At 41.6% G+C, this 14299-nt stretch overlaps 1 protein-coding gene across 1 annotated transcript in view; it reads left to right on the plus strand.

The window, feature by feature from the left end:
* Positions 1-14299, plus strand: part of EDNRA (endothelin receptor type A) — a 266521-nt gene that overhangs the window by 9270 nt on the left and 242952 nt on the right. Inside the window, exon 2 of the mRNA XM_078676896.1 lies at positions 4006-4469. Coding sequence (XP_078533022.1) covers positions 4065-4469 — 405 coding nt within the window. The 5' untranslated portion in view covers positions 4006-4064. The remainder of the gene's footprint in view (positions 1-4005; positions 4470-14299) is intronic.

Consider the following 14299-nt stretch of genomic DNA (forward strand, 5'->3'; position numbering starts at 1 on the left):
GAAACAAGACTGTTGTGTGGTCCATAACAGACTAAAAGCCATGATGGTTGAGTAATGCGATAACGGTGGTATCGATGTTGAGTTCCCAATTTCACCCCAACTCACTATGTGGAGCTAAGAAAATGGGTTAGAGGTAACAAAAGAAATAACTTATGGTCTGCAAGACGGTAAAGATGTCCAATGATAGTCCGAAATCCGGTTCATGTTCTCCATTGTTTAATGCTTAGGTGAAGAATTTGAGATGAGAGTGGTTGTGGTGAAAACAACACATTAATCACCCTGTAGGTGATGGTGCATGGTTATTGTGTTGTGCGAATCTTATAGCATAGCCATCACTTCAATTGTGTTCACTCATTATACTGTTTATTGCATATAGTTCTTTATATCGGATATACATTCTACACAGAAAGCAATTCTTTTTTTGCCACTTTTAATCCCAGGATTGGCAAAGCCAGTAGGCTAGGCTTTAGTCTGCTAAACACCATTTGTGTGTGCAACACAATCAACAACATTTGTGCCTACACACAAGCAACACCATTTGCAGATGCCTGTGTTTGAATGGGTGTACACTCTAAGTATCATGTAGGGAATATATCCTGGGCCCTTCATCTCATAGGCAGACTATCAACAGACAAAATATCAAAAGATAAGTATCTACAGATTTTCAAAACCTAACTCCACAAATACGTACCTTGACAATACTGTACCGTATTCTATATCATCAAGGTACATATACATAGAGTTAAGAATAGTAAATCTATACTTCTTTTATATGCACTTACCTTTCAATATTTTGTGTCTTGATAGTTTGCTTACAATATTCTGCTACCTTGATATTCCTATGGTCAATGTTCTGTTGGACAATAGTTTGCATGCATTAGCATATTAAAGCCAGACCTCTTGGCATTGCAATGCTCGGTTTTAATTAAGCGTTCTTCTGAGTGCGCATGCTCAGTTCCAGTGTGGTTTCAGAGACCTATCTTTACTATGCATTAATCCCTGCCAGACCGAGAGTCAACACCCATCTGCACCAGAGCACCCATCTATCAGTCTAGTGCAATTTGTGAACAAGAAGGTTGTACAGTTGCTGAACAATCTATCCCTGCCATCTAGTGTTGTGACAATTTGTGACTTTCTCATTGTCATCTCTTTTGAGAAGCAACATCGCACGCTGCATTTTATTTTTATGAAGAACACCTGAAACATGGGAGATGAGTTGGCCTAACTGCTAGGGTGGTTGCCCTCGAATCTGGGGAACCATCCCCCACATGCATCAAGCATTTTTGTAGTCGCAAACGGTGCGATTCCTTAAAATCGGCCGTTTGCGAATGCAAAAGTGCTTTTTGGGATGCATGAAGCAATTTTAGAATTCGTAACATGTTTGCGAGTTCTAAAATTGCGGGTGCTTTTAAGAAGTCGCAGATGTGCGATTTCTTAAAAGCAATGCATCATTAAATTTAAAACTGTAAATTCGCAATTAGGGTGCCAAATTTACCGAGTGGTTGAACCACTCGGTAAATTTGGAAAAAGTGTTTAAAAAGCTGAAAATGTTTTTTTTTCAACATTCATGTTTCACACACACATGTCCTTAGGACATGTGTGTGTGAAACATGATGCGAAAAATACATTTCAGGGGTGCAGGGGGGGGTCCTTTGGACCCCCCCTGCACCCATGAAATTTTCTAAGTGCCACTCGCAATTTGCATTGACTCTTATGGGCCTTTTGGCCCATAGGAATCAATGGGAATTGCGAAAATTAACTTAAGAATTCGGTATTCATTTGGGATTCGGTAAAAATTGCGATTTTTACCGAATCACAAATGAATACCGAAAATAATGATGCATAGCATTTTGCACTTCTTAATTTGCGATTCCTTATTTTTCGCAAATTAAGAAGTGCAAAATGTCACAATGATGCATGTGGGGGCATGTTCGAGTCTCGGCAATGACGCTAAACATCCTGTGATTCTGGGCAAATCACATTGGCCCACATGCATCATTGTGACATTTTGCACTTCCTAATTTGCGAAAAATAAGGAATCGCAAATTAAGAAGTGCAAAATGCTATGCATCATTATTTTCGGTATTCATTTGTGATTCGGTAAAAATCGCAATTTTTACCGAATCCCAAATGAATACCGAATTCTTACGTTAATTTTCGCAATTCCCATTGATTCCTATGGGCCAAAAGGCCCATAGGAGTCAATGGGAATTGCGAGTGGCACTTAGAAAATTTCATGGGTGCAGGGGGGGGTCCAAAGGACCCTCCCATGCACCCCTGAAATGTATTTTTCGCATCATGTTTCACAACATGTGTGTGAAACATGAATGTTGAAAAGAAAACATTTTAAGCATTTTAAACACTTTTTCCAAATTTACCGAGTGGTTCAACCACTCGGTAAATTTGGAACCCTAATTGCGAATTTCCACTTGTCAAAGTAATGATGCATTGCTTTTAAGAAGTCGCACATCTGTGACTTCTTAAAAGCACCCGCAATTTTAGAACTCGCAAAAATATTACGAATTCTAAAATTGCTTCATGCATCCCAAAAAGCACTTTTGCATTCGCAAACGGCCGATTTTAAGGAATCGCACCGTTTGCGACTACAAAAATGCTTGATGCATGTGGGCCTTAATCTCCCCGTGCCTAGCAAAAATGAATGTGTCCTCGTGTAATGCAGCTGGTGCTATATAAAGCACTCTGATACCTGATTCAGGGTCAAGTTTGCGCTATATAAAACTCCATATAAAAAACAAAAAAAAAATATTATTCTAAGAGCAAGTACCAATACTAAGATCACCATTTAAAAGACACCTCTAAGGAGTCCAAATTATAATAGTAGCAAGATCTACTAAGTGCAGAAAGGGGAATGTAGCAAAAGGTGCTTTATGTAGAAGCCAGCAGGCTTTCTCCATCTGGCATTCAACCCTCTTTGACAATCGTATTTGCTCAAATTCTCCACACCCAAAGGAGAGACCTAGCGGTGGAAATACAATTTGCTCTTTCGTGTCGCATTAAAGAAGCCTGTGGCCTTCCAATAATGTACTATGCCCAAAAATTGCAAACAGGGATGGTCCACCTTCTTCAAGGCTCAACACAGCCTGGGGTCGTCAGGCGAAAGGGGCAATTAAGAGTTGGAACTGTATTCTTGTCCCAGTCTACTTAGTTATTCTTCATGGTTGTCCTGACAATGTTCCATGCTACACTTGTCCCTTGTGCAAACAGTAGCAATCTCTACACAGTGTTAGACATTGCACTTTGTAGCGGGACACAATAGCTCCCCCCCTCCAGTGCTTGGAACTGTACTTGTTAACGACAATTAATAACAACTTCCTTGGTTACAGTGTTAGACACTTCACTTGTTCATGGCACACAGAGTAGCATTCTCCAAGCAGTGTTACACTCTGACTTTGCTATTTGCACACAGTAAACACTCTACTCCCTGGAGTGTTACACACGGCACTTGTTAGGTGATACCATGAAATAACATCCTCCTTGTAGTTGTATGCACTGCACGTTCGTTCCACACTTTTTGCAGTGTTTTACACTCCATTCGGGAGTATCCCTGCCACGCTGCCCCCTCCACAAATTCATTACGCATTAAGCAGTAGCAGTCTCCCTGCGGTCTAACACAACATTTGCTAATGACTCTCAGTGCAGTAGTACACACTGCACTTGTTCATGGCACTCATTAGCAGTCTCCATGGAGCCATAAGTGGCCTTTTTTAGTAGCACCGATCAGAACCACCCTCCTTGTAGTGTTACACAGTTTGTTTGTTGGTAGTCAACAACATCTCTCTTGATAGGGGTTCTCATTACTCTCAATTGAAAGAATAGGTTCAGGCCGTCTTAATTAAGGGGCACCTGGTACAGCAACAACTTAATTAACCAACAAAAAACTATCAATTATTCACGAACAGCAAGAAACATAGACAAATCTGATTTCAGTTCTGTGACTTCTTGAGCTTGAACAACTGATATTTTATTATTGTGCTTCCATTTCAGGACTTCTCCTAGGATCAGTGGATCTTTGAGGCGGACAGAGCCTGCACCAGGGCCCCAGGATGGGCTTCCTCACCTTTGTGGGTTTTTTGCTGCTGGGCTTGGTGGGCCTGGCCCTTGGAGGCCTTCAGCGGACCTCCCCTTACATTAACCTGAGTGAGACCGACTTTACCCCATTCAACAGTACAATGTCTGTCCTCTTCACCACCACCTCCTCCTATTCACCAACCTTCAACCGCTCCATGCCCATGTGCTGGCAGAGGACACAAATCCACCATGCCTTCAGGTACTTCAACACTGTGCTCTTATGCATCATCTTCATCGTGGGGATGGTGGGCAACGCCACCCTCCTGAGGATCATCTACCAGAACAAGTGCATGAGGAATGGCCCCAACGCGCTCATTGCCAGCCTGGCCCTCGGAGATCTCATGACCATTATCATCGGTATCCCCATCAATGTTTTCAAGGTAGGCCTTCACCATGCTTCTTGTGGAGGCTGGTTTGAAGCATTAAGGTTTCAATTAATTAAATACATACTATATAGAATCAGAATCAAAAACTGAGGAATCTTGTATCATAGTCAACAATAGATCTCATAATGAAGACTTAATAAAGGGTTATCAATGCTTAAAACTATTTATGTGTAGTCGCGAATAAGGTTCTGAGTAACTTTCCCCTTGGTTTACATTCAAATGGGAGTTGGAGCATGAGGCCACTGATCGGGCTGTAAAGGGAAGGAGGCCTATACAACCACTTCAAAAGGAAACAGTGGTTGTTGTAAATATAACTAGGCAGCACAGTGTACTGAAAATACATACTGTATGAATAATAGCTCTTTAAAAGTGTCTTTTCCATATTTTGAGAATCTTTAAACTTGAATCAATGTTTCGGACTTCTTATGACAAAGAGAGCTTTAAATGTTATTGGTGTAGATGTTTGTGACTTGATGTAAGTGCTGCATATGCAAAGCTTTGCCTGGTTGGTCAAGTCCCATGTCTTGAGGTAAATCAGAAGAAAGCGAAAGATAAAATGTAACCTCGGGCACAGAGCAGCACAGTCGTGTTCATTTAACCAGGTGAAACATAAAATGTGAGAAGGCTGTTGTTCTGAAACTTAGAGCTTTGCAACTGCTTTCAAATGAGTTGAACGAAGAAACCCATAAGTGCCACACTACATTCAATGCTACCCTACAGAACCCCACCTCCCCGCACCACACAAAAAGTGTGTATAGTGTAATCACATCCTTCCAGGTCACTAGGGACACCGTTTCTGGTCCTGAATTTACGTGTGATCACCTAATTCATTCCCGGTGCTGTAGTGTTGATGTGCTTCCTTTGTACTAACTAGGCCAACACACATGAAAACAATGGGTTGTAGGTTAAAATTTCAAGTCAGTGTCCATAATGACCTGGATTGAGGTTGCCACCCTAAGTGGAGAGCACTCTATCTGCAGTGTAGATGGTATCCTATGTTCTAAAAACCTGGTATTAAGTATTCTAGGATCAACATTTTTTTCGACTATCTGCAAACGTAATGTATGACTATAAAATAATAGGAGGCTGAAATTTGCAGATGTAACTCTGACTTACACCTGAAAAAAGTAATAACTTATGCATGCGTATCTTCAACTTGATCCACAAAGCAGGAAATGTGTTAAATGCTGAGATCTACACTACGCTTAGGCAATTTGTGCTTTTTCAGACCAGTAGATGTTCGGAGAGGAGTTTTTGAGTAGTGTTTAGGGACAACTGTTGCTGTAAGTGTAGATTAGCGTAAGAGATTGCATCAATGACATGGTGGGTGTATAGAAAAGGGACGAGGGAGAAGAAAACATGCTAAACTAAACAGATAAAAGTGAAATTCCTCAAATTTCCTACTCATAGTTTCTGATTATATATACAGGAGTATGGATTTAAAGGGTAGAAAACCCATCTGTAATTTAGCATTCTTTGACAATACCATGGATTTATAAAAAGGGAATTCGAGGCGTGTGTAAATTACACACATGTATGTCAGAAATATTCGTGGCTTAGAGAAGTACCTACGAACTATGATCATGGTAGTGATAAAGTATGCATGCTTTAGTTTACGAGTGTTTTTCTTAGTATGTGCTAGTTGTGACAGCAAATAAAATCCTGTGTACACACCAGACGTGATGGTAATATTTAAACCAGGTCGCCTACTTATTAATCAATATAATAATGTATAAAAGGTAATAAGGCGAGTCCTACAAATACCCGGATGTACCGGAAACAATTGACAGATTATGCTGCTTCATGTCCACAACATAAAACAAATTGCTGATTATTTCTATTCTACTGTCAAAGTATGTTTTAATGACAAAAAACTCCCTTTTCAGAAAAGTTTGTTTAAATCTATTTGGCAGCCTGTTCTGCCTGCAGTTGTTTAATTGGTGTTTAAGCTACTCCATAGTAGGTACGTAGGGTTTGAGCGACAAATCAATTGGTTACTGATGCTTTGCCTCTGCCGCAGAGGATTACTTGAAGAAGAATACCATGATTGGCTGGAGAGACTTTCCAATAATAAGTTACTTCACAATAAATGTACTGTCTTCTGAGCACTAATTGGTTTGCTTACCAATACATTGAAAGCAGCATTTTGCCATATTACAATTTCAGAGAAAATTCCAAATCAGAATAAAAGGTTTATAAACTAAGAATATGTACAACAAATAACTACATATGGGCGATGACAGTGGTACAAAACTAAGACATAAGTGAAGTGTCAAATTACATATTTTTGGCTCCTAGTATAGGATATCCTCTGATATCAAAAACTTTGAATAGAAAGCAACTACTTCCTTGTCTCAACACTAAGAAACAGATGCCCCTTACCCTAAACTGAGTTGTGAAATTTGGTAGTGGGTGGGGAACTCAGGACGTGGTGAGTTACAAATACCTTCCCCAACTTGGATGGGAGTGAAGTGAGCATGCCTAATTTCCTCCAGTGCATATAGCATCTTTCTTCATTTCTACCTTCATCTTCCTTTCATTGCCCACTTTGATTTTCCAAGTAGATTCTCAGACTTATGTCTAAGACAATTTGCCTTTAACCCGTTGGCCGCTGCCCGATTTCGCTGCAGTGCGGCCGTTTTTTAAAAAACTGGCGGTGCTGCGTCGGCCCGTTGAACATGCGCAGCACCAGCAAGGTAGAGCTCCGAACGTTCAACGGCCGACAGCAGCACTTTACGGGTTAACATAGATTCTCAAACATATTGTTTTATGACCAAGAATCTACTTGGAAGGGGCAGGGTGAAACATATATAGAAATACAAATCTCATAGTCATAGACCATCGACAGCACAGCTAGAGAAATATTATAGGTTTATAAAGCAGTGCTACTGCTCAGTTTATAAATAGCTCACAAGATCAGAAAGAAGAAAGGCTACACCAATCTTACAACCTCAGGCTTTAGGCACAAGTATTGATAGCATTATAAAAAGCTTGATCAATAATGATGAATTGTCTTCAAATATTCTAATGTACTGCTGCCGAACATTGGCAAATGTTGACTTTCACACTTTTAATTATGATAGTCAAATACCAGGGATAGTACATCAAATGGTAGTAATGTATTTCAACCATTATTTTGCCAATGACAGCCACAGTTGAACCACAATGGCAAGCAATATGTCAAGGATGAATGCTGATTAGGTCATATCCTAAGATAGCCACAATTAAGTCAAGCCTGGCCATACTATGTAAAGGGTGGTCACTCTATTATCACCACCAGAATAATGCAAAGGATAGTCACAAATAAGTCAGATATGCCCACGATATGTCAAATACGGCCACAATTATGCCAGCGGTAGCCACAAATTTGTCATGTATGCCCACAATATACCAAATATGGCACCAAAAGTCCAGGCCTCTTTCATAGTAAGGTTATCTAGAATGTTGTCAAAAATGCACCCAGTCTGACAAGGATAGGCCACTATTAAAACTTGGCAAACCAGAATGTTAGCAAGAACGTCCACAATATATGAACGATTGACCCCTATCATGCCACCATAGTAGCCAGAATGTTGTCAAGAACGGCCAAAAAATTCTAGGGATAGACCACTATTTTTCCATTGATAGGAATTGTGTTCTCATGCATAGACAACAGGGTTATGGAGGCACCCAATAGAAGAACTGATATTTTTTTATATCAAGAAGTGTTGTATCTGTATACACAAATAATATTGGTTTACAATATTAACATTTATTCAGCATATATTATTTGGCTATGCAGTTTGAATCTTAATAGTACATTAATAGATTAAGCCAGCTCAATAGCAGAAGTGGTTCATGGAGCCGAATTAGAAGACACGATGTCTGCAGTGTCTTGAAATAAATTATATTAAAATGTCCAAGCAACACGTTTTGCTTCTAGCAGCCCCTTTTTCAAGGCTCAAGCTGGTTAGGAGCATTGCCTATCCTCCATCTTATAGTTATAGTTAGAAATATATAATGGTGTATTTATCAATTATCTTCACATCTTGTTTTCATATATCTCTCAATTTGTGATTCTTATTGTAGCTTCATCGGTATGTAGTACAAGGCGACCGAAGCATATATAAATCAATAGATGTCAGTCTGTTATACGATTCCTCTAGCGACCTTATCATAGGTCCCATTTAAAACTGATATATACTAGCTTGCCCTCGCCGTTCTCTAATATATGTGACACACTAGGAGTAGACTGGTGTAAATGAGGAACACTTCGAATTCTGGACATGAATCTCCCTTACTACCCCTATTTCTATTTATTTTTTTGATGGCTTCATGCATGTTCATAACATGTTTAAACACGGACCATGGCAGATGCCAACAAATGGCAAGACTGAGCAAACATATTGCCTGTGTTAGGCAAAATATATTCAGGCATGCCCGTAATATTTGAAAGATGAGCCACCATTAGGCCTTTGATCATCAAATGCCCATAATATGCTGTGACAACAACATACATCAGTCACCATTACGATTCTAGCCTACCTGCAAGCTCCACCCACAGTCATACATACACAGATAGGCAGACACATATGTATACATGCACACACACACACACACACACACACACACACACGCCTACAATGCAACATACTCAATTACATTTGCTCATTCACCCAAAGCCGTGATCAGTCAAGCACTCATAGACATTCACAAACTGAGTCCCATACACATTAACACATGCACAAAGACATCAGAATCTCTCTTCCTCAGCTGGCTTAATGGTTCGATGATGGTTCCCATTTCCACCACAGTGTTGTACCAGCAGACGTATATCATGAGAAGGTTGCTCTGGACTTTGGCCACTAAGTATTCCCAAGTCTAGGAGATGGATCTCTGAAACTGCTGCTGTCTGCATCCTGAACCCTGAACTGGCCTACTACCTACACAATGAGGAACTGGTGTTGCATTAGATGCTCAAAGGGTTAAAGGAGAAATGAATAGAGGAGGCAGGCAGTAATGAGGCAGGGATACAAGGAGGCAGTAATGTTTGTGGTGCTCAATGCCCCCTCCCCTCCAGGAGAGCCTCACCTTCTCCTGTCATTGTCTGAGCCACCGAAGAGCCTCCCAATGAAAGGAGGAAACAGTGAAATGGTGGCTTGGCTCAGTTGCTGCCAGAGTTTACGTCAAGATGCTTTTTCTAGCTGAACTTTGGCAAGACTGCCACTTATGGCAATGCCTGCCTGCCATCATTGGTGCCTCATAGACACACTGGGCATGAGAGTTCAGGGAAAAAGTAAAGGTGCCCCAACCTTTAATGATGTGTGTGTGTGCATTGTAAGCATGCGTGTGTATGTTTGTGCTCGTGTACCATTGCATGTTTGTGTATATATGTGTGTGTGTGTGTGTGTGTGTGCATCTCTACTGCTGCCAGACTGAGCAGTGTAAGAGCAGCATATAAATCTGCCCTTCGTCTTCTCGTCCCTTCCATCAGGAATGGCAGGGCTAGGCTCCAAATGCCCCCATGAGGGAGACACCCGGCTCTAATTAGCTTCAGGTTGTATCAGTGGAGTCACTGGCATGGACTAATAGTACAGTGTATAGAGCATGTTTTAAGGATGTCAGAGGAATTTAAATGTAAACAGTTCTGTAGGAAAAGATCTTGTTTTGCAGAGATCACCCTCATGTTTAATTATTTTCGAATGGGAAAACAATAAATATACCTATATGTATATTAAGGCACTAGGGGCTGACAATTGTAAGTCTTTGAATGCATACCTATGTAGCAAAAAAAACAGCTGAGATTTGTAAATATGTTCATAATTATTTAAGTAAAAGGTGCGAGTTAAATTTATATTTTTTGTAACTTTTCCGTGTAAGCATGTCTCCCTTAGCCCTACAACGCACGAGTTCTCAAGAGTTACAAAATATCTGCATGTGTAGGATTGAGGGATTTGAGATTTCAACTATGACTTTGCCTGGTTGAGGGCAGGCATTGTAAATGTTTGTGGATACCCATCCACAAAGTTTCAGTTCGGTGGTAGTCCTTATATGTTGCATGAGCCGCATTTTGACTCTGCCACCGATCTCCCACTGCAGAAAATTCCTCACAGGTGGCAAGACTTGCACACTCAGTACAAATCCATTCATAAACTATGCAAGTTCTGCTTTCTCGAATCATGATTAGATGTTGCTTACAGAATGTATGACTGTTTCTGCATGCAAATCTGACTTCACACAAAAAAAGAGGTATGATGTGGAAGATGTTATTCTATCAGAGGACCGTAGGGAGGAAAGGCACATGCATGGCACATAAAGAAGACATCTGGTTTACTGGAGACAAGTGTTAATAATTATGCATTAGGGCAAGGGAAGCAGATGTCTACCTTTACGTGTAGTAGTGTCAGCAAGCGTCATGGGATCCACGCTGAACCAATACAGATGTTAATAATAAACTAGGCTTCAAAGTAAAAGCAGGCAAAGGATGCTTGGGTAGACCAAAGAATTCTGAACATATGTCAGGCCAGCAGGACCAGATCCCCCATTGCTAAAGAAATCGTGGATGTGATAATATTCTGAGTAGGGGTCCAGCAGATGCAACAGTTGTGTTTCCGAAGAGTGAAACCTCTGACCCTGAAATTTCACTCCTGTGGTTTTTTTAGGTCGAGCCTCTCAGCGAGCGCAACTGTCTGGTTGCAAATGGCCAATTGTGGTCTTAACAAGAACACTCAAAGGCTTACAGTCTGCCCCTTGCTTACTATTGGTTGGCTCCATTGTCACTTTCGTTTGCTTGTTTCTTATTCAATGGATTTCCTCATGTCCTGCTTTTCCTGTCCTCTGTCCAATCCTGTTGCCTGCCCGCCTCACCATTGCCCCAATAACTATCGTCTTTTATAAACTATTTCTTTAATGTCTTTTTTTCTGTAGGACCAAGCAGCAAATTGCTCCCAGCCCCCCCACCATTATTACAAGCACTTTTGCTCTACTTCTAATTCATATATTTTTTTTAATTTACAGATCAACTTCCTATTAGTAAATAAAACAAGCATTTGCGTTGCAATAGATGTCACATTTATGAGAGTTTGAGCTATTGGCACTGTGAATGACAATGCCTTTTATTCATATGTTGTTTTTAAAACAGATAAATAAAAGGCATTGTCGCAGAGCAGGGCATGCGTTGCCCAGGCTCGACCAAAAAATGGAACCGCCATCATTTTGTTGGCATGCACTTATAAAAACGTCATCACACATGTGTGTGCCTACAAAATGACGCAGCTGCTGTGGCCACATCATCACACTTTTTTTATTTTGTTATGCTGCACAGCATCCCCATAAGACATTGTCAAAGTCAATAGGTCTCACCTTTGAGACACATTGGCTTTGCCAATGGCGGTTATCTTTTAAACAAATTAGCAACTGAATATGTAAAGGATATTGCATGGATACGTGGAGGAAAAATAAACGGGCCGATTAGCAACCATAATGCAAAGGGTTTGTGCTGCTGCAGGCCGTCCTTGAGTATGACTGGAGCAGACCAAGGTTGTCAACGCAAATGTTAAAAAGCAGTGCTGTCTGCAGAGCGTGCTCTAAGTCAGTGAGTGGGTGCATGCACCAGACCTCACAGTACTCACTGTGCCATGTTTCCACACAGGTAATGTGGGTCAGACACTGCACACAAAATCTTGTGGTTTTCCAGAACCACCTTAAGGACTGAATTTAGGGTTTCCACACATATAAACTGAATGCAGAGCTCACGATGCATCATCAGAGTCTCTGCAGGGTCCAGGGACCAGGGCCTGTTACTGAAATGCTCCTCCTACACAGGTATCTCTGTGGACTTATTGGCCCTCTGTGTCCCCTCCTACAAGGTTCCTAGAGGCACCCTAACGTGAATTAACTCATCGGTGGCGCACTTGTGCTGCGATCCTCGATCCATGGCATTTTGATTTTACTAAAATGATATGTAATATACTTACGGTGGCTTTTAGCCAACCCTTTTCATCCATTGGTCTGTTGAGTCATTCATTACAGCATACAGCGTGGTCAATAAGTTAGCCCGCCTCAGTCATTGGCTAACTCAACTGTGAGTGATGCCATTCTGCTCTTTCATAAGGAACACATCGGCCCCAGTGGTGTAACACAGGCCCCTGCTGCCCCCGCAGTGCGGGGCGCCCTCAAGCTCCAGGCGCCCCCTCAGCACAGTACTCTGGCAGGCACGTTCTCGATTGAGTCCAGAGAGGGCCCCTCCAAGTACCTTGCAGGGGGCCCATTCAAGTTGTGTTACGCCAGTGATCTGCACTGCACACAAAGTAGTTCCTTTTAGTGTATGGGACTACTATGGCAATGTGTGCTTTTTGGGATGAATTTGTTTTTGGTTTTAGCCAATGTTTTTTCCTAATTTCGAGGGTTCAGCAGCTCTCCTAGCAATAAAGTATTACAAAAAGCATGACAAAAATGCACTGACAAAGCATAAAGGCGTGCAACCACCGCTGGAAGGCAGGACCATCATAAATACTATCAGTAGTACCCTTTTTAACCCAAAAGTGTAGAAACCCCAGAGAGAAAGCCAATAATCGCCATCATGAATCGGTAAAATAGGCCATTAGAGGATACAGAGGTCATTAAAGGTGGCAGCCATTTAGGATCATCTAGGACAGGGGTCTCCAAACCGGTCCTGGAGGGCCGGATCCATGCCAGATTTTGTGCATATCCGCATTCAGATAAATGTAGTTATTTTAAAAATCTGGCATGGATCCGGCCTTTCAGGACCGGTTTGGAGAACCCTGATCTAGGACTACAACAATGCACAATTCAGAATGTGGAATGGAGATTCAATCTCCATTGTTGCCCCGGTGATCTTTCCATCATCCACCAAAGACTAGCAAGTGGGAAGTCCTAGGACTCCATGGTGAAGATGGCATAGCGCGCTGCACCGTTCTGCCCACCCCAAGAATCCCCCGGAGTCTTAACAACAGCACGTTATCCCGATGCAAATGAGGGAACAACCATGTGGCAAATTTGCACCTGTGCATTTGCTATTACACAAAGAAAATCACAAAGGTCATCTGCCAATTCAGTACTACCATGAGGATTCAGGTGTACTGACAATAGCACAAATAACCCCGCACCCCCCACTCTTGAGGATCCATTTGGAACAGGAGTGGAGAAGGAAATCATCTTGCAGTATTACAGAATTATTTCATTGAGGACCACTGGGCCAGTGTGCACCTTGGCTGAGCTGCTGGGATTCTGATTGTCATCCATCAATCATGGACATAAGCTGTCGATGGAGAGCAACAGTGTCGATGGGATGTATATCATCACAACGCATGCTTTTACTACGCATGCCTTTACAACGCAGGTTTTACAACGCAAGTCGTTACAACGACTTGCGTTGGGGGCGCTGGATAGTAGAATAGTTTAATTTACTATTCCAACTCCAGTCCCCGTGGATAGTGGGGAAGGTTTTGGATAGTAAATTAAACTATTCCCTATCCTACAGCGCCCTCCAGCGCAAGTCGTTGTAATGACTTGCGTTGTAAATCCTGCGTTGTAATGGTAGTGCATCGTAAAAGTTGCGTTGTGATGGATGTTTGCCGTGTCGAGGAAGTTTCCGACTGAGGAAATGTTTTAAGAGTGATGAGTATCCCCAGCCTCTTACTGTAGTCTCTGCCTGGGTTCAAATACTCACCTCAACGTTCGACTTCATTTTACCAACATAAGACAGCGCCGTGGTCTTGGAAAAATGAGCTGAAAATGAGTTAAAAAATCATACGCGTTTGCCTAGAAAGCCAATTCTTTCTTAGCAATCACTCTTACGTCACCAGTTACATTACGGATGATTT

This window comes from Lissotriton helveticus, chromosome 2_1, assembly GCF_964261635.1.
Source record: "Lissotriton helveticus chromosome 2_1, aLisHel1.1, whole genome shotgun sequence".
Taxonomy (NCBI): domain Eukaryota; kingdom Metazoa; phylum Chordata; class Amphibia; order Caudata; family Salamandridae; genus Lissotriton; species Lissotriton helveticus.